The sequence below is a fragment of the Emydura macquarii genome, unplaced genomic scaffold (genome assembly GCF_026122565.2).
Source record: "Emydura macquarii macquarii isolate MOO-44397 ecotype Brisbane River unplaced genomic scaffold, CSIRO-AGI_Emac_v2 contig_2768, whole genome shotgun sequence".
In the NCBI taxonomy this organism is placed as follows: domain Eukaryota; kingdom Metazoa; phylum Chordata; order Testudines; family Chelidae; genus Emydura; species Emydura macquarii.
The window spans coordinates 39,792,808-39,812,634 of NW_027132905.1; the positions used below are offsets into that span (position 1 = coordinate 39,792,808).

Sequence of the window (19,827 nt, forward strand, 5' to 3'; positions counted from 1 at the left end):
GCCAAAGGAATGAGGCGAGACAACATTGACTAAATATCAAACCAAACTTTATTGCGGTCAAGCCCCTATTACGGTGCCTCTAGAACTGGTCAGGCAGCCCCACGCCCCACAAGCACTTGTTTTAACCCCAGTCCTCCAGCCTCTCCCTGAAACCAAACCCACCCACTCCCAACTAATGGGGAGCGGGGAAGCCTATTACAATATTATTACCTCCTTCTACATGCAGGGCAGATCGCTGTGGTTTACCCAGGTCACACAGCAATGGTGCACGTGCCTCAAAGGCCAGGTTAGAAGCTGATGCCAAGCCCGTGCTCTCACCCCCAGACCACAGCAAGTAACACCGTAAACAATTATTATTAACAATTAACAATTGTTCACATTCCTCTAGCAGCTTTCATCCAAGGATCTCAAAGTCCTTTACGAACAACCATAATTAAGTGGAGAGGACCGGCACCAAAACCTCAGGTCTGAACACCTCCAAACTCCCAGGAACTTCCATCTCAGATCAGACCTTCCTCACTGGCCCCTATCACTACACAAGGGACTGACCCAAAGCCCAGCTTCATATGTTGTGGCTCAGATCTATCCATGTGTCGGTGCTGAAGAGTCTTTCGCCCTACATTGGGCTTTGGAGAACATGGCCATGGGCAAATGCCTCACTGCCAAGCAAAACACACCAGAACGCAGCTTCTTCCCATTCCTAACCTATGACCAGAGCAGAGTTTTACTGACAGCGAACTCCGAGGGACTATTTCACTCCAGCCGGGGCTCTGCTGGGAAGTCTTGACTACTACTTATAATTATTGCTTGTATTACCATAGCTCCTGGAAGCCCTACTTGTGGTCCAAAACCCCACTGTGTTAGGTGCTGTACAAACACAGAACCAAAAGGCAGTCCTCGCCCCAGCTAGCTTACAATCTCAGTATAAGACAAGAGACAGATGGACACAGACAGAGCAACTTGGCAGTATCCATAAACAATGAGACAATATTAGTCAATATGATAGGCAGTGGGCTACAGGACCTCTTCTGTGGTCTTCCTGACATCCACCTGCCCCCTCCTGGATCCATTCAAAGTGCAGCTGCTAAAATCATCTTCCACACTCCTCCACCTTCCTCTGAACGTATCCGTAATTCCTGCCGTTGGATCACCCTTCTGCACTTTGTAGAAAACAAGCATCTCTTCCTTAACTCTAAAAGTCTTCAGAATACAGCCTTTCCCTGCTTGTCTGCTCCTGTATCTTACTGCAACACCCCCAGCACCTCCAAGCTTCCCATGGTGCTAGCATTCATCGCCCATTCATCTTCCTCTCCCACAAACACCTTGGCTCCTTCTTCCACAGCTCCATTGTGCCTGATTCATTGCTCCGGACTAATCAGAAAGTCCACACCACTGCCCTTCAAATCCCTCCTCAAGACCCACTTCTACCATGATGCCACGGAATAATAATAATAATAATGCTTTTCTCTTTTGTAATGCCTCTCATCCAAGAACTTCAATGCTTATACATATTCATGAATGAAGCTCCACAACCCGTTATTCCCTCTAACTGTTAGAGCCTAACAGGAAAGTTGCTCCGGAGGGAAAATGTGACTCACTATCTTCGGCTTTCATATGCATCACAAGTTGATACCTAGATTGTTCAGCTGTCCGATTGCTGCATCATCAAGAGTAGCAAGATGGTAAGTCCACCCTCCAATCATCACCATAAAAAAGGTTTAACTTTATTTCCAACCATACTTCTTATCTGGCACTTTATCTTATCCATAGAGAAGGTTCAAAGCAAATCTGATTAACAAAAGACAACAGATGTGCAGATTTAATCTAAAAGGGGATATTAAGAGCTAATATTCACAGCAATATTGTAGGGGGAGAGCAACTATTTTAGCAGTGTTCAAGAGGCAGGAGCAATTGTGACCTCTTAACATCCTAGACTCCATTGCTGTAATCCTGTTTACACGTGCTTGGGAACACTGTAGCTTGGAATATCTTGCCGCTCTGTGCACATTTTGTTTGTGACATCTCACAGTTCGGTTAGCTGCTTAGAAATATTTTGAGACTTTTTGTTATACAAGCAATTGTCTTGCTCATAGCTGAGAACAGTTACTGTGTTTGTGCCTTGTTATTTTATGTCAGTGGAATGATCCATATTGATGGCTAATTGCCCCCTAGCATTTCTAGTACTAGAATAACTTGTACTCCCCTCTTTTGTGAAAACATACATATATTACTTAGGGGAATGCAGCTTTAATTGAAAGTTGTAATTTTATTTATTTATTTATTTATTTTTGAAGGAGAAGTTAGTTAGTGTGACTGAGGAACGAATGGTGTGTGTGTGATATTGAGGTAAATGGTGGCAACTCTAAGTCTTCTTGATAACAGGAGGGAGGTGAAGCAAAACTTAGTTGTAACAATTTTTACGATCCATATGGCCGAAGAATGCAGGATCAAAATTACCCTGGGTCCAAGGGAGTCAACCCCCAAGCCAGGAGCAAAAGTGTGAAACAGGAATCAGGAAGTAACGGGAAGCTGTCATGTTTGCAACATTACGTGTGATTGATATGAGAGAGCAACATGACACAGCAAGATCTATAGACCTGAATGGGGATGGATCACTGTAAAGACGGGGTAAAAAGATGAGGACTTTGGGTTTGGTTCTACAGTCATCCTCCAGGAGCATCTGTGCGCACCGGCAGAGCCCTGCTCCCCCTTCTCGTGCCTTAACCACCTGGCCAGTGGACTAACACAAGCAGCTGAGGCTGGTAACTATACTCCATCTCTGTAGAACTGTGTGTGTGTGTGTGTGTGTGTGTGTGTGTTCGTTCTCACAATAAACATGGCGCATTGGACTTGTCCCCTGAAAAAGATCCTGCTATTGATTTCATAAGTATAATAATACAAAATTGCTGTTGCCAGTCGCTGTTCCCCTATTATACAACAAAAGCTATGCATAAAATCTGTTTTGACAATATGCTTTGAATACACATGGTCCAATGTAGTCAAAACAACAACTGGGGCAGTAGAGATTCCTGGATACCAGGTAATTATCACTGTGATATGTGAGTGGGAACTTTCAAATATGTTAATGAATAAATGAAAGTTTAAGTGAATCCACTGACTGAAACCAAGTGCCCAGAGTCTGCAGGCATTACACCTAGCCAGAGAGACAATGTTACATTGATGATGATTGCTAGAATGCAATGAAGGGGGATTTTCAGAGGCCTCCAGTCACTGAATCCTATCAGTTTTCTGTCCTTGATCATTCATCTTTCTCTAAAGTATCCTTGGCTCTTCAGTTCCGGAAAAGGTAACCAGAGCATCACAGCTAAATACAAGGTGAGACAGATTGGAGCACCTCATCCAGTGCATCAGATGCCCCATTTCCCTTCTCTCTGTAGTAAGGACTTTTCTCTATGTTCCTCCTCTTTCACTTTCAAGCCTGACGAATGGCTTTCTTTCTTCACCCTCTTTGAAAAAATGCATCTGCTTTTGCCTAGATTGTTCGGATCCTTTAAACGGTGGGTTTGCCATTGTTTTTACTAGTTTCCTGAACAGCAATGGTTGGATTAGCTCCATTCACTCCATCCGGTAGCAAATTCTGCAGACCCTGATCTCCTGGCTCATCCTTTAAAATATGACAAAGTAAAACAAAGACATTATGAGCATTCAGTTACTATCCATCAAATGACCAGTACATTTACCTATCACCTGCTAGAGTTCTCCTTCTTAGAGTTTGTTTTCGTATTTGTTATGACGAAGTATTATAATACTTAATGCAGTTCCCCACTTAGAACAGAAGTGTAAGTTATATTGTCTGGCATAATTTTCTCTTATAAAAATATCCAAATATTCGCTATACAGATTTTAGATTTTGTAATTAGCTAATTTCACATCATCTTAAAACAGGTAAGGCTACAAGGTAAAGACATAGATAACCCAGTATAAAACAGCAACTGTTCTAGAGATGCCTATTTCCAAACCAAAAATGTTGAAAGAGAGACAAGGTGGGCGAGATAATGTCATTTCTTGAACCAACTGTTGATGGAAGAGACAAGCTTTAAAGCTTCACAGAGCTCTCCTTCAGGTTTAGGAAAGGTAACCAGAATGTAATAGCTAAATACAAGCTGGGAGGAATTGTTAAGGATCAGAGGTTAACACATGTTGCAAGACACCACTTAAAAGGAAGTGGGCAATTAATTATCACCTCTGCAAGTCATAGGACAAACCAGGGTTAGTAGGTTATAAATTGTTGTAATGACTCTTAAAGCCAGTGTCTCTGCTGAGACCATGATTTTTAGTGTCTAGTAGGGTAATGAATTCAAGCTCATGGGCTCGTCTTTTGAAGGTATTGTGCAGCTTCCCTTTGGGGATGGAGACTGATAAGTCAGATATGGAGTGATTGCTTTGATATGGTGGTGATATGCTGGTTTTGTCTTTTATCATTTTTCTAGTGTGAGTTCATTCGAGAATGTAGTGATTGTCTGGTATTGCCCACATAGTTGGTGGGGCATCTGATGCACTGGATCAGGTACTCCAATCTGTCCCACCTTGTATTTAGCTGTGATGCTCTGGTTACCTTTTCCAGAACTGAAGAAATGCTCTGTGAAGCTCAAAAGCATGTCTCTTCCATCAACAGAAGTTGGTCAAATAAAAGATATTACCTCACCCACTTTGTCTGTGTCATATATGTTCAAAGAGTTTGAGTAATAGGCTCCAGATTCCATGCCTGGGAAGGTAAATGGCCAAAAGAAAAAGGGAAAAGTCCATTTTAACTTCAGATTTTAAAGGTTCCTTTGCTTTAAAGTATGCTCACTCAGCGTGGAATTAAGAGTCAGTAAAGCTATTTGTTACTAAGAGTCATTCCATTGTTTGCACTACATATGTCAGTGTGGTGCAGACCTTGAGCCTGGAGCACATTTAATGCTGAATAATAATATTTTGCACTCCTATGCTACCGGCCATTCAGGGATCTCAATGCACTTTACAAACATCATGGAGCAAATCATGGTCTATGCATACCCCAGGTCATTTGTTCTACTGCTTCCAGGGCCTTGCACAGCCACAGAGCATGCATGTGTCAGTGTCAGGGGAAGGGTTCGCTCCTACTGAGTCAAGTCTGGTAGTATCCCCTAGTGTACATATATTTCGCCTTTTACAGATGCAGAAAGTAAGGCACGTTGGCCCAGATCCGCCAAGATTTTTGGCTCCTAACTTCCATTGAAATCAGAAGCTAAATACCTGTAAAATCAATGGACATTAAATACCTTTGAGGATCTGGATCATAATGTTTAAGTGACTTGCTCCAAAGTCACATAGTGAGTCAGTGACAGAGTTGGACTAGAACCCAAGTCTCCTGATTTAAGAGCACCTAGTACTAATCTCGCTTGACCAGACCCTTGCATTTCAGTGGGGTCTTTAGAGCTTACACACGCACACGCACGCGCACGCACACACGCGCATGCACACACTTGTTATCAGAGACTCCTGCAGCACGCAGACATCGCCATGGAAGAGATACTCATACCATCAAGCAAACCCCTGCCCCAGTTGCTTGTACATAGTAAATAAAAGACCAGACAACTCACCCCTGTCTCCTGTGCAGCTGCAAAGAAAAAGAAACAATCACTTCAGAAAACAGGCTGGTGCATTTTGTATTGACATGTTTATGTATTAATGTCCCAGGGCCAAGTCCTGCCCTTAGATGTATGCATAGCTCTCTGCGATTCAGTGGGGCCACGTATGCACATCCACAGAATGTGGCCCCACTGTGCTGTAACTGCACTCTGCACTCTGCGTAGAAGCATCTTGAGGAAGTACCCCGCCAGGAAAGGGGGTAAGTGACTTTGTGCTCTAACAACGCTTTGCATTTATACAGCATCAAACCTCTAAGGATGTCAAAGCGTTTTGCAAACAGCCAGGAATCAAGCCTCACAGCCCTTATAAGGCGGGCAGTATGTCAAACAGCTAAACTATGGCACAGAACAATTGAGCAATTTGCCAGAATTCACACCTCTAGTCATTGGCAGAGCTGAGAATACAATCCAGGAGTCCTGATTCCCAGTCCCCAGCTATGACCTGTAAACAATGTTCCCCCCTTAGACCTGACAACCGTGTTCTTCTCTTGGTGGATAAATGACTGGGTGAAACTGAGATGCTTATTTCTGAAGCAGTAAGAGGTTACAACTAGAGCACCAACGCCTGTGCCATTAACATCCCTGCTTCCCCAGCAAATGGAAAAGGGAACTTTGTAAACAGATATCAGACACTATCGGGAAAGATCATCAGAAGGAGAGAACGGGTCTAGTTTGCTTGGAGAATAGGAACAGCCTGTGTTTTTAGCCACTGCAGAACCTGGCCTGGGAGAAAGGTTGGTTTATGGCATGTGCTGGGGAGGGAGAGGGTCTCCCCGAGCTGGGCAGAGGGCATGTCCACTGTAGCTAGTGCTACAGCACAGCATCCTGGCCGGGACCCAGCCAGTTCACCCTGTAAATCAGGTCAAACTTTGGGCCAGTGGATCTTCAAGGCAACGCTTTAAAGAAAGGAGAGTTCGACTTTCACAGGGATACTCGTTTGAAGAGGCTGTTCTGGTGACAGGTTGGCATGCTCCAGGGTGAAACAAAGACCATTGTGCCAAATATTAACTGCCCGTCTGACCCTTTTAGAGATCTTTTTACAGCTTTCATGGGTGCCGCGGTTTTCTGACTTACGTTGTTCCCCGTTTTTCCTCTTCGCCCTCCGCCGTAAAAAGTACACTGTTGCTGTTCCTGCTCCACCGGCCAATAAAACCGAGAGTATAACAGCCACCACCGACGCTACATTAACGCTGCTTTTTGCACAAACTACATCGGAAGTGGATGTCCCAGGCGTTAGTTCTGCCTTACCCTGCTCTTCGCACCTATGAGGAAGGAAGGTCTGTTACTAAACATGTGAGTGTATCCACAGGCATCTCACTGTCTTGGTGCACCTCTTATTCCATCAGGTGGCTACTTAACATAGTCAGATCAAATGTGATAAGACTCCATCCAGATTCTAGGCCTGTTCCTGCGGTCTATAGACAGGCCAAGCGCACCCTCATTTCAAGGCTGCGGGGTTAGGCCCTTTGTGCAGGTGAAGTCTGGACATTGGAAATTAAGCTCTAAAGGCCCAAATTGTTAAGAAAATGCAGAGTTAGACTTAAAAAAACAAATACAGACAATACCTCAGAAGCTTTTCCCTGCCCGCTCCTCAGCGTAGCGTTCTGTGTTTTTAACGCCAGCGTTAATGACGTACCAACAGCACAGAGAGTGGGGTTCGCACGCTGAATTGGGCACTCCTCAGGCAATCACCCATTACAGGGCAAACCAGAGCCCTAACTGAGCCCGAGGGCCAGATTCACCATTGCTCTACTGCCCCTTTGCACGATTTGGGGGACAGATGGGCTGTGAAGTTGGGCTAGGACTTCACCTATGTGAATGCACCTGCCACAGCTGAGCTATGGTGGAGCAGGGGTAGGCTAGAGACTCTGCACCCCATTAGTGCATTAGCCACTGTTAGGCTTCAGGATAGGTCAGGGGCTGAGCTGGCTCCCAACAGCCCATGCAAAGGAGGCAGAAAGGTCTTTGTGACGTGGTTTTCAGCTCTTAATATTTGCAAAGCCTGTCCCCTTCTCTGTGGCCATGGCGGCTCTCTGGCCACAGAATGGGTGCTGTTACACTGCATAGGTGGCCAGCTTCGTAGTATGGCACAGGGCCTGGTTCCACTCCCCCATGTCACTGTGCAGTGAGGATTTGGCAGAGGGGGCTGCAGTTGGAATCCACCAGACATCCCATGTCACCTTCATAAACAGCCCAGAGGTTAATCCAGCCCTAATGGAGAGTGCCATGGGTCTGGAAAAGGATTCCTGGGGAAAGGATTTCCCCAACACACGGCTCGCAGCCGTACTAATTTAGAATCACATTTCCCAGCTGGTGCACATCAGGGTCTCTCTAACCTGGTCTGACATACTGTATCTGCAAAATTCAGGTACAAAGAACTAATAATGAATGAAAGGAGAGAATGCAGCATGTAAAGTCGGAGCAAGGGAAAAGGCCATATGAGGTCAGAGTCACCTACTTGGTCCATGGATGACAGGTGGGTGACATGTTGGTTGTTGAGAAGGTTCCACCAGGGCAATCTTCACATATGTTGTCACTGAATTCTGTGCCTATAAAAGAAGAAGGCCCGAATGCATGGACTAAAGGAGCTTTGATTTCAGAGAGATCTCATTCCCCATCCTCCACCACCACCACCACCACCACAGTGCAACAGCTTTTCATGCACAGCCATCTCAGTCAGTTCAGGAGTTTGCGCTTTAAGAATAGATCTGCGCTGGCATATTCTTCCTGCACTGTACTTAAATACTTCAGTACTCCACAGAGCACAGGTACATGGAGAAAAATGCACCTCCTGCTGTCCCACATACCTGCTACATGTCACTACAAGGGCCAACATCCCAAAGGAATAGTAAAAATTAATTAACAGTGCCAAGTTGTGTAGTAGCACCACAGCTGCAACAGAACACAGCAGTGAAGGGGTTAAATGCACAAAGGCTTCTGAAATGACGAGAAGGCAGCTGGAATTTGAAAATATTTAGGACTTAGCCTGCCATGCTACCAACTTATGCTGGGATATGCTCAGTGCTCACAAGCTAAGCAGATGCCGGCTGGGGGACATGGCTGAAATCCTGGGGCATTGTCCCAATCCATTGTCTTCAAAGGAGCCAGAATTACACCCCAAAATGTGTCTGGAAGTGACGTTGCCACCTGCTATTTCTACCCTAGCTGCTCAGACTCCATGGTTCTGGGTCATCTAAGAAGATATACTGGTGCAAGGAGAAGTTGAGGTGCTGCTGTCTTTCATATCAGGTGTAAACCTGAGGTCCCTGAGCCTTGGAAAACTCATGCACACGTCTCCTGACCAAATTCCTGTTGGAGGAATTATATTCCACTTACCTAAATTCTACTTATAATGAACTGAATATAATATTCTTCACTTTCTGACCTAACATGATGCAAGGCTGTGAACTCTTAAATAGCTGTCTTCTTCCACCCTACAGATGGCCACATTTCAGGGGTGGATGAAATCATCTCTGAATATAGCCTGGAGCTCATTTTATTCCAGTTGTAAAGAGCTTTGGGGTGAAATGTAAATATAACAACTATCAAGGGACACTGTCATGCACCTGAAGTCTTCTTCTGAAGCCTCCAATTCCATACGGCCCTGGTAGGGGGACAGGTGATGGAGGGCATTCGAGTTTTGGACACTGGACTTGCAGACTGCAGAAACGTGTTGCACAAATGCTCTGGCCACGCTGTTGTATTAGTTGTTGCCTCTAGGTCCAATAGCTGCCATTGAGCATTTTCTTTCCATAGTCAGGCATTCCTCTTGCTAGCACAAAGGCTATTGGTGCTTTAAACAGTACTGTGTTCCTTTAACTCAACTTGATGCAGATTTCGGAGGGGATCCAATTCTGGTTTTTTGCTCAGCTGGATTTACTTCGTTTGAGACATCTCATTGCAATGTGCTGATTGCATTATTCCTTCACTGGCATGGTGACACCGTGATTACACATTTTCAACTCATCTCACAAACTGCTGTTTTGTGAGTTTTTCAGAGAAAACTGGGCACGCACATTATATCCAGTAGAATACAGTTGAGTAAAGCATCATTTCTCTTACTCATCAAATAATCCATCTGTTCTTTCCTGAGACTAAGGACTGAGATGCGTTAATGTCTCTCCCATCTTTAGTGTAGTGTCTGGTTTATAATGTTACTGCTGATTAAAGCAGCAGTGGATGAGAGTCTGCCCTAATAACTGCTCAGTTTAACTACCAGGGGTTTGTTCCCTTATCATGTCTCTTCCTACAGTGTCATTCTAAGGTGACTGTTCGCTTTTTCCTGCACTTCTCTGCAACCCCCTTTCTATGGCAGTGTAGAAATGCTATTGAATGGCATGGGTGACACATGTAAATGTAATAACACATACTCTGCTTTTCCATAGTAGCTCCCATCCCAATATCTCAAAGCATTAAACCTCACATCACCCCCACTCAGTGTCCACCTTCAGAAACACATGCCTGGCTGGACAGCCAACCTCATTAGTTACTGGAGCAAAGAGTCATGATGTACTTTTGGTTAGTCTGGAAATCACATGTGCCCTTGATTAGATGGCTTAATAATGGACCATTGCCAGGATCCACACCCACGCTCTCAGTAAAGGGACTTATGTGTCTACACCAGCCATGTGCTTCAGTGCAATTAACTGGAATTCTGCACCAGTAGAAAATATGTTGCTGAACAAGTCTGTTGCATCACGGGAACTCCCAAAGGGGCATTGTTTGAAGAAAGGGGTGTGTAGCACAGTACTCTGACAAGTGTAATTCTGGCCCCAAACAAGTGTCCGAGGGAGCTCTGTTTCTAGTGTGCAAGTTAAAGTGTAACTCACACTGCGCTCTGCCACTGTGTCGCTGGGTTGCCAATACGTGTGAGTACATTCCCACCACCGAATGCAAATTGCTGCATGCCAGAGCATCATGTGAGTGTCAGACAACACCCAGAGGAGTCTGATCTCATCACCTCCTGTGACACACTGACCCTGGCCCCTGTATATTAAGAGGGAGATGTCTGGACTGGAAGATTAATATAGCCCGGCTCTGGGGCAGGACCCAGGACAGGATAGCATATTCCAGACCCCCAGCAGCTTTCTCACTCCCCCCTGCCCCGCCCCCAAGGTATATTGAAGGAGCTCCATCCTGAGCACCTCTGCTGAAGTCAGCTGTGGCAGTGTGTCCCGGGGACAGAGGCAGTCAGGACCCAAACCATTTCTGTCTCTATAGGTTAAAACCAATTCCAACATGCTACCAACACGCAACCCCACTCAGTCTGGAAGCTCCCCCCCGACAGAGCGCTGTCCACACCGGCACTTAGGAGGGTGGCTTATTCACACCCCTGCACATGGGAGTGCAGACCTAGCCTCAGCCAGTTTGCCCTCACCCAAATTCCTTCTGTGCCTGCCAGGTTTTGTCTTGATATTACAGAAGCTTTGTTGCCTTACCAGGTCTTTTCACCATAGAGCCGGGGAGGCAGACAGTGTTCTCACTACACATTTCACAGTCCCTGCCTGCGGGGAGACTGCAGAAATAATCCGGGGAACAGCCACACACTGTGTTCTTCGTATACGTGCATTTGTCTTTTGTTATCAGTCTGGCTCCTAAAGGAAAGTTACATGTACCACAAATATATTTACACGGGAAATAAACAGAGCAGATGCAAAAACAAATGTGCATGCTCAGTCCCTGCTGGCCCACTGGTACCGGGCACAGGAGCTGGTGAGGTTTGTTATGATGATTCCATTGAACAAGTTTTGCCATGTAAACAGAACCATCTGAAGACTTCCAGAGGAGTAGCCGTGTTAGTCTGTTTTCAGCAAAACAAGGAGAGTTCTGTGGCACCTTAAAGACTAACAAATGTATTTGGGCAGAAGCTTTCATGGGCAGAAACCCACTTCATTAGATGCATGAATTCATGCCCAAATATATGTGTTATTCTTTACGGGGCCACAGAACTCTTGTTTTTCATCTGAAGACTGATTCGCCGCTGCCTTGCACCTTGTGTTGCATTCACAGCTGTGGATGCAAAATGCTACCATTTCAGAGTTCTCTACTCAGCTGCAGTTGAGATCGTGCTTTGCATCCACTCTGCATTCATCTGCACTGGTATAAATAATGACAAAGGCAGTGGAGAGTCAGGCTCCCAGTAGCCACATATAAAGACCTCATCCTCCAATCCAGCTGGGCACTGGAGAAGCACTCCACTGTAGTGGGATTTTGGAGTGGGGTAGAGCTGTGGTAACACCTGCTACACAAACCCTTCTCCTGGCTGCCCAGTTAATCCCCAGCAGTTGTGCCAGCCCTTTGGGGCTATAGGCAGTTGGGGTAAACTAGAGCTGTTCTAATTCATGCTGAGGAACAGAGTCTGAGGGTTCCAGGAGCAGAGGAGCACAACAGTGGCTTACAGTCACTTGTGGCACTCCCCTTTCCTCAGATAGGCCGGTGTTCCTCATGCACTGCTCAGGATCTGGGATATGAAAGGGAAGGTTATAACCTTCCCAGGGCTATAATACAGAACCAAAGGACACAGTGCTGCTGATCGAGGACAAAGAATGCCATCTAAAATCTTTTATTATAATTATTGTTTATTGTGCTTGTTCTACTTCTGCGAGAGACCCACTTTTCTCCTGAGAACTATCTCCCAGGATAATTCTATGGACCTTAAATCAGTGGAAGGTGTGCAACTAAATCCATGCACTGTGCAAGAAATCTCAACTAAAGTGATTTGCCCAAGGTTGAAAGGGACTCAGTAAGAGACCTGTGAGCAGAATCCAGGTCTCTTGACTTCCAGTTCTGTGCCCTAACCACTAGGCTGCTTTTGTATGTGTGGGACGGGGGAGACGACTCAGAAAAAACAATTAAAATCCACCCCCTGCACACAGCAACTTCCTTACCTGGATCACACAGTTTACATCTCATGCACTCTGTTAGGCCATTGGGATGCTCTGTATATGTGTCGCCCACGCATGGCATGCACGTTGTGCTGCTATCTGGGGTACAGATTTTGACAACTTTGTTCCCTAAAGCAAACAAAACAATTAGCTCCTGTGTAAACTAGGCTAATATATTGAATGTGTTAATACAGAGATTGCAAAAACAGGTAATTATGTATGACAAACGCACATACTATGTGTGTGGATTTTATATGTTGCACACACCACCACTAGAAAGAAAAGGGAAACAGCCCAGAAATAGATTGACATACCTGAAATCCTCTACTTCTGCACAACACAGGTACAGCATAGACAGAAATAATATAACACACTCCTCGCTTATCAGTAGTATTGCTAGTACAGTAGCCCTTAGACTCTGTGTAACAGGACATGGGTCCTTTGACAGATGTGTGTGTCCCCACTATGCCTAGTCAGGATCTTGGCCCTTTAAAACCTGCAGTTCTGAGTATTGTAGTTCCTCCTAGTGGGAGGGAGAATTCCCAGGTGAAGCAAGTGACTGGAGAGATCATATGACCAAAAAGAGGCAGGGGACCAAGGAAGGCAAGTGACTGCCTGGGGCCAGTCCTATCGTACTATCAGAAATAGATTGAACTCAGCTTGGGAGAGGTCAGGGGTTGGGGAAATGCTGGTGTCCACAGCAACCTGCTGGACAGCTGCCTGGGGCAGGGCTGTGGCTGGGGTGGGACTGGCAGAGGTCCCTGTGTGGAGGATAGATCAGTAGGAGGCCCTGATATAAAGTAACTGTGAAGATCTGGGGAATGGCTGGGAAGGGCTTGGGGACCTGGAATGCAGGGCAAAGGGTGAATACATTTTCTTCAATATGAACAAACCAGACTCCAGTTGAAATAGCCGTTGTGAGGTACGTGAAAACGCCCAGGGGCAGAGCAAGACAGTGCATCTTAATGGGGACAGTGTATTGACTGTGTTACAGTCAATCCGGGTACCGATGTGCTGGCCCCGTACAAATGTATCCGAGCCATGGGCAGTCAGTGACTGAAACAAGAGCTGATCCAGCAGCTAGCCAGGTGCTGTGGCTGCTCCGTCAGTCCCAAAGCAGTGTAACCAGGCTTACAGGCTTACAGGCAGCCAAGTTAGTGAAGGCAGCAGGCCAGAAGCTTATCCTACCTGGCCTGGCCTCTGACAGGCCCCAACAGGTGAGGAAGGGAGGTGTTACGGACCTGCCCAAAGGATCACAGTGCATCTCCTTCTGGATCTCCTGTGTCCCAGGCCTCAAGAATCATCCTCTCTATGTCCTCCACTGGCAGGTGAATAACAAGCAATGTAGACATTCGCATGGACAGATTTGTGTCCCCACCACCAGGTATATTCACAATAATAGAGGGTGCAGTGTCTGACTCAGGCCTGAGGCGAACAAGCTCTCCAGAGGGGGCCAGACAATTGGACTCTCTAGGGAAGGGTCTTTATTTTTAAAGAAACAATGATATATACCTACCAGCACTGCACATGGGGCAGCATTGGCCATTTACTTCATAGTCACCTGGCAAACATGAAGCTTCCATATGAGGTAGTTGTGTCACCAAGAAAATGGCAAAAATCTTTAGGGAAGAAGAAAAGAAAGAGTTTCTGATTCGCACAAAGCAGGCTCAAAAGCAGATGGGTTGGGACTGATAGCACCATGGCACTGATTAGCACCGGGATGCTTCTGCCTGAAGTCCTTTGAATCCCCAGGTTCACGGTGGGAATTCAACAGTGCCAACACTCCTAGCAAGCTCTTCTCAGCCTTGACCCGGATGCAGTGAGGTCTAGTGTGTATGAAGCAGCTTCCATCTCCCCCTCACACCCTGGGAGAACATCCTGGTACAGAGACACCACTGACATCAATAGGAGTTAGGGCACTGGGCACTGTTCAAGAAGTGCTCAGCATACTGCAGGATCAGGCCCCCTAAGAGTCTTGTGATGTCGCCTTTGCTGTAGGAAGCAACGTTAACATACTGCATGTCACTGCAATAACTTCAGTGACCAGAAATCATGTGCCTGGGTATAAGCGTCATGTGACAAGCTGCTCTCTCCTGCCACTGAACAAGAATAGCTAGAACCCTCCCCAGCCCCATCTCCTTCCTGGTTCCTCCTGCTAAAGGTTTAAAGAAACCCTGAACAATCCCACCATGGTCTGTGTAGCAGATCAAGAAAAAGCAACTGAGCTACGGGACAGCTGGAGCCTTGATTCCAACCCTCATTGCAGTCTGTCTGTGTGAGGGGAAAGCACGTTAAAAGTCGGATTGGGAGGAGGCTAACCTGGTATCTAAAGGTCTTCTCTGCAGCCTCTGAAGACCTAAATATGATGTCTAATTGATGTCAGGAGTTTTGCCATTGATTTCAATAGGAGTTGAGAGGTTCAGCTCCTGGCCGGTAGTTGTGCTGCTATTCTCTAAGAAGAGGCATGTTTTTGGAGTTTAATGTGCCCACGCTATACACACCCACATCAGATAGCATTTGAAAGCTTATTTTATGTATGTGTAGATGAGGTGTGATGTGGTGCTGTAAGCCGGTAGGCGAGATGAAACGATGGTACCAAAATGAGAAAGTGTCACTTTTTCCACAGTTCCAGACACACAGCAACAAGACCGCGATTACAGTTTTTACTGGTTAAGTTAATTTCAACTCCTTAATATGGTGGCTGTTGGTCAAAGCCACCGAACCAGAATGTATTAAAAGATTTTTATTGATTTTGCATGGGCAAGTTTTTGGGTTTTTTTCAGAAATGAAGGTTTAGCATGTGGCAAAAATGACAAATATCACCATTTTCTTATATACTGACCTGAAATCTTTTCACATTGCACATTCTTAATTATCTAAGTATTTCACAAGTGATTATAATAGCTTTCTGTATTGTGAATTGAAATTTGCTGACCAGATCTGTCTCACACTGAAGGTTGACGACCAGTAGCAGTATTCAGGTAAAGATTAAAAAAACACTTTGGTTCTGCAATTTCATTCCATGCACAGCATGGACAAGGCAAGTCTATTATTGTTCTATGCAGCACAATAACACTAACTGATGCTATCCAAGGCTTGGTCTACACTGCCAGCAAATTTTGGCGGCAGTCGACAGGAGATACACAAGCTACGTAGAGTAGCTTGCGTATCTCCCGTCAATTTCCTAACTTCTACTTACTGCAGTGTCCCCACTATGCTACACCAACGGGAAATGCCCTCTGGTCGACGCAGCGTTACTCTTTTTGCGGGGAGTGGATTAAGGCCATCGACTTCCAGATCGATTGAGCGGGTCTCCACTGCCGCTCAATCAATCCCACAGAATCGAGCCAATGTAGACATACCCACAGTGTGCATCAGAGATGCCATGGCTATCACTCAAATGATGCCTGGAGACAAATTCCACACATTTGATGAACTGGCTGCTGAATACTTGAGGCAGGTCCTAAAAGGATTTGACAAAGTTGATTCTGTAACTGAAGTCTTTGACAAATATGACAACAGTGTAAAACTGCAGAAAGACGGCATTGGACGGGATCTAAGGCTGGATGCAAGAAATACCAGGTGATTGGGGGATGCCCTCTGCCGCCATGGAAAAAGTTTCTAAACATGGTACCCAACAAGCCATCACTTGTAAAATTCCTCTGTGAATATATGCTTCAAGATGCACCTGAACACACACCACATAAACACTCTTTCTTGCTAGAGGTTTCCAATGGTGAAGTAGCAAAAGTCCATCACCAGCAGAGGTGTTGAAGGAGCCCAAGACTCATACAGTATTCAAGAGGAAGCAGACACAAGGAGATCTGCATGCTGTACGTATCAATATGGCTTTTGTGTCTCTTGGTATCCAAGAAACCATAGTACATAGATCACTACATACAGATATTCTGGTCCTTGCTCCTCACTCTTTTCCAAAAATGGAACACACAGATAACACGGGGATTGAAACAGGCACCATTACCAGCAAAACTGCCAAGCATCACATCATACCTGTGCATGCAATTTCTGACACATTTATTCCTGACTTCTGCAACATACCTCCTGCTGTACACGCATTAATAGGATGTGTCTCTGTATCATCCCTATTTACTGTTGGGGAAAAAAATCTGTGTGTAATCTTATCAAAACAAAGAGATCTTACCACTTCAAAGATCTTGCCAAACTGGGAGAGAGTAATGGACAAGCTGCAATTTCTGCATAAGAAAGAAAAGGAGACCACAGAAAACTGAACTGCTTGTGCCTCAATCTACCATCAAAAGGACAAGTCACAGGCCAAACTCCCATCATCTGAGGACCCTTCTGAAGAGCGTTCAAAAGAGCATCTTGGCAAAGAAAGATTTGGATGTCTTCACTCATACAATAAGTAAACCAGATATTAGGTCACCATTGCCACGTGGATGGAAAAACGTGGATGATGAGCTACTTGCTGTATTCTTCAAGGGCTCAGTGGCATCTGAGCTACTACAAGACTTTCTCTGTGCCTGTAGCCGTAGGGGTTGTTGTACAATCCACTGAGTCTGTAGTCAGAACAATCTTCCCTGGACAGAACAGTGTACAAGCCACGGCAATGAAGACTGTGGTAGCGCAAGCACTCTCGATGAAGATCATGATGAACAAGAAGATGCTAATGACGTTGACTAGAAATATTACCGGCACTATTACATTTCCATGATGTCTGTACAAATTTATTATTGGATTTTGTTTTCCCCTTTAGTTTACTGCTGTGATGCATTGAGGTCACAAAGAAATCCAATTTTATGTCTTCAAATAATACATGGAGTTATTAAACTAGCAGAAACAAATGCAAATATTTCAAAGTGGTCATTTTAACGTGTTGATGGTGCCACTGTTTATCCCCATTTCTATGGTAATGGCATCACTTGACAGCTCCACATCAGCCCTCAGTCTTAAAGTAGACATAAGAAGCTTTCAAATGATATTATGATGTGTGTTTGTGTAGAGAGGGTACATTAAGATAACCAATTCAGTGGTATCTGCCCTAACAACCCCCTAGTTAGCTATTTCCTCACTACTATTCTTCAGATTCTGGGTCAAACTCTTCTCTCATTTAAATCTTGAGTAACTCTACTGACATCAGTCTGGACAGAATCCAGCCTTTACAGCCTAGGACCTGATCCTCAATCCCTTACTCATATCAGCTTAGTCTGGATCTACACGTGTGCATTACAGTGACAGGGTTGGATTCACAGACTGCGGCTTTTGAAATTTCAGCTAAAGCCACTTTCTGTTATGATTTTTCTAAATCCAGAAGCATGGGGGATACCCTGTTAGCCATTGGAAATCATATTCCTTTTTCTTCCAGTGTAATCTCTTTCCCTTTTACTCATGGTGCATTTTGCTGCGTACTCACAATGCAGATGAAATTAGCACCAGTTTCAGTTGACACCATGACACCCAAAATGGAAAGGCTGAAGTCTGGCCACGGAAAGCCCAAAACAGAGACATTGCAGCACAGTCTCCGTGTGGGCCAAGCGTTATTCCCTGCCTTGGCCTGTCCCTCGGAGCCAGACAACCATGGAAACTATGGGAGGAAACGGCAGATACAAAACAACTATGGGGCTAGAGCAGCAGCAAATTCAATACAAGGAGCTAGGGTCAATTTCGAATCCTCAGACATTTCCCCATTCAAATGGCAACTTTTGGGTAGGATTATTGGTTTTTCTAAAATCCGTGCCCGTTAAAAAAAAGTCTGCCACTCTACATAATGAAAGGTCAATCCACTTAGACCCACCCAGTCTGAGTATCAGCTGAGGAAAACAAACCAAAATCTCCCAGCGATATTTTTTTTCCTACCTAACTAAGGAGGAAAAAGTATATTTTCAAGATCCACTTTGATTGTTTGCTGTTTCCACCAGATGGAGCCAATAGCTCCTAAAATACAGAGACTGTCTCAAACCAGGAATAAACAACCTAGCACTCCGGTGGGAAAAGGGTGTTTAGTTGGCGTTAGTTAAAACGATAAATGTGAAAAACTCAGCTCCCTGGGATCTTGTTATTAGTTACAGTAGATTCCCACAATCCCTGCCCCCACTATCCTCTCTCCCCACCACCATATATGCACCCCACCCCTCCCACAGTGTCTCTCCAGTGTATGCTAGTTGGATCCGATGTAGTTGACTCTGTTCTATTTCAGGAGCTTTTGTGATCCACTTACCAAGAGCATGGTCCTGAGAACAGACAGCAGGACGTCGGCGTCTGCCTCTGCCCCCCGCAGGGCACTGACTCCTCTGACCTCTACAGCTCAGAGAGGCCTTCGGGTCCCCGCCATTGCCAAACCGCTGTTCTCAGCGAGCCCGGGGCCACCACCGAGTCTTCGGGTCTCGGCCCATGGCTCCCCCACTGCCTCCTCTCGGCAGCTCCTGGGCCCTGTAGCAAAGGGGGGCGGGTCAGAATTCCAAAGTTCTGGTCCAGCCCGAGGTTCTAATCCAAGTCCAAAGGCGCAGCAACCATAGCTCAGCTCCGACCCAGCAGCTCCACAAAGGGGAAAGTGAAACTAAACTTGTGCAGCCGGGACTTTCCAACTGGCTGCTCTGTAGGGCGGTATGGTTATAGTAATGGAGCTACTTAAGGTTGTGAAGCGAGAAGGATTTTTTCTTAAGAATCGGGCATTTCTTGGGGCGAGGGGAGTTTGGTTAATTTGAAAGGGAAGGGGGTGAGGGGGACTGGGCAGGGGAGGAGCAGGGAAGAGGGGCAGGTGTGGAGCAGGGGAGCTGAAGAAACAGAGAGAAGGGACAAAGTCCAGTCAGAACTGCATTAAGCTCTTGGTGAGTTGTTTGCATATCTGTCAGCATGCCCAAGGAGCAGCCAGCCACACTCTTGTTTTTAGGGATTTTAGTCAGTTTCACTCTCAGGGTGTCAGTGCTTTGATGTTTGGGGTTACAAAAGCTGTAGATGAATTTTTATTTATTTTAAAACAGCTGTTTTCGTTGGGATTAAAAATAAATTGTAGAAACATTTCACTCCTCCTTGAACCCTGCTTGGGGAAGGAAAGATCTATATGTGTACACACAACTTTGCGCTGCACTTTAAAAACAACAGAAAATCATGGAAATATTTTTCTTGGTCTTAGCTTTGCAGCTGAATTTCAGTAGACAATGTTCCTTGAAGGGCAGATCTGTGTGGACAGCAGAGACTATTCCAAGGAGGCTTTCACTTTCTCCCTTTTATTGACCTCCTGATTTGGTTTTATAACATTATACTTTTGTCGGAGGATCTCAAAGCGATTTTGCAAAATTTAATTCTCACAAATGTCCTGCAATGTACTGAAG

At 45.4% G+C, this 19,827-nt stretch overlaps 1 protein-coding gene across 2 annotated transcripts; it reads right to left on the reverse strand.

Moving 5' to 3' along the window:
- Window positions 1-36: 36 nt before the first annotated feature.
- Window positions 37-19,098, reverse strand: TNFRSF14 (TNF receptor superfamily member 14). Of its 2 annotated transcripts, XM_067567145.1 has the most exons (8): window positions 18,714-19,098; window positions 14,034-14,136; window positions 12,521-12,646; window positions 11,072-11,227; window positions 8,092-8,182; window positions 6,708-6,895; window positions 5,586-5,602; window positions 37-3,625 (listed from the first exon to the last, which is right to left on the reverse strand). In XM_067567145.1, the coding sequence occupies exons 1-8, from the start codon at window positions 18,720-18,722 to the stop codon at window positions 3,512-3,514; spliced, it is 804 nt and encodes a 267-aa protein (XP_067423246.1). In that variant the 5' UTR covers window positions 18,723-19,098; the 3' UTR covers window positions 37-3,511. The 2 variants fall into 2 exon arrangements, with proteins under 2 accessions (XP_067423246.1, XP_067423245.1); XM_067567144.1 differs by lacking the exons at window positions 37-3,625; window positions 5,586-5,602 and having other exon boundaries at window positions 6,444-6,895.
- Window positions 19,099-19,827: the final 729 nt, after the last annotated feature.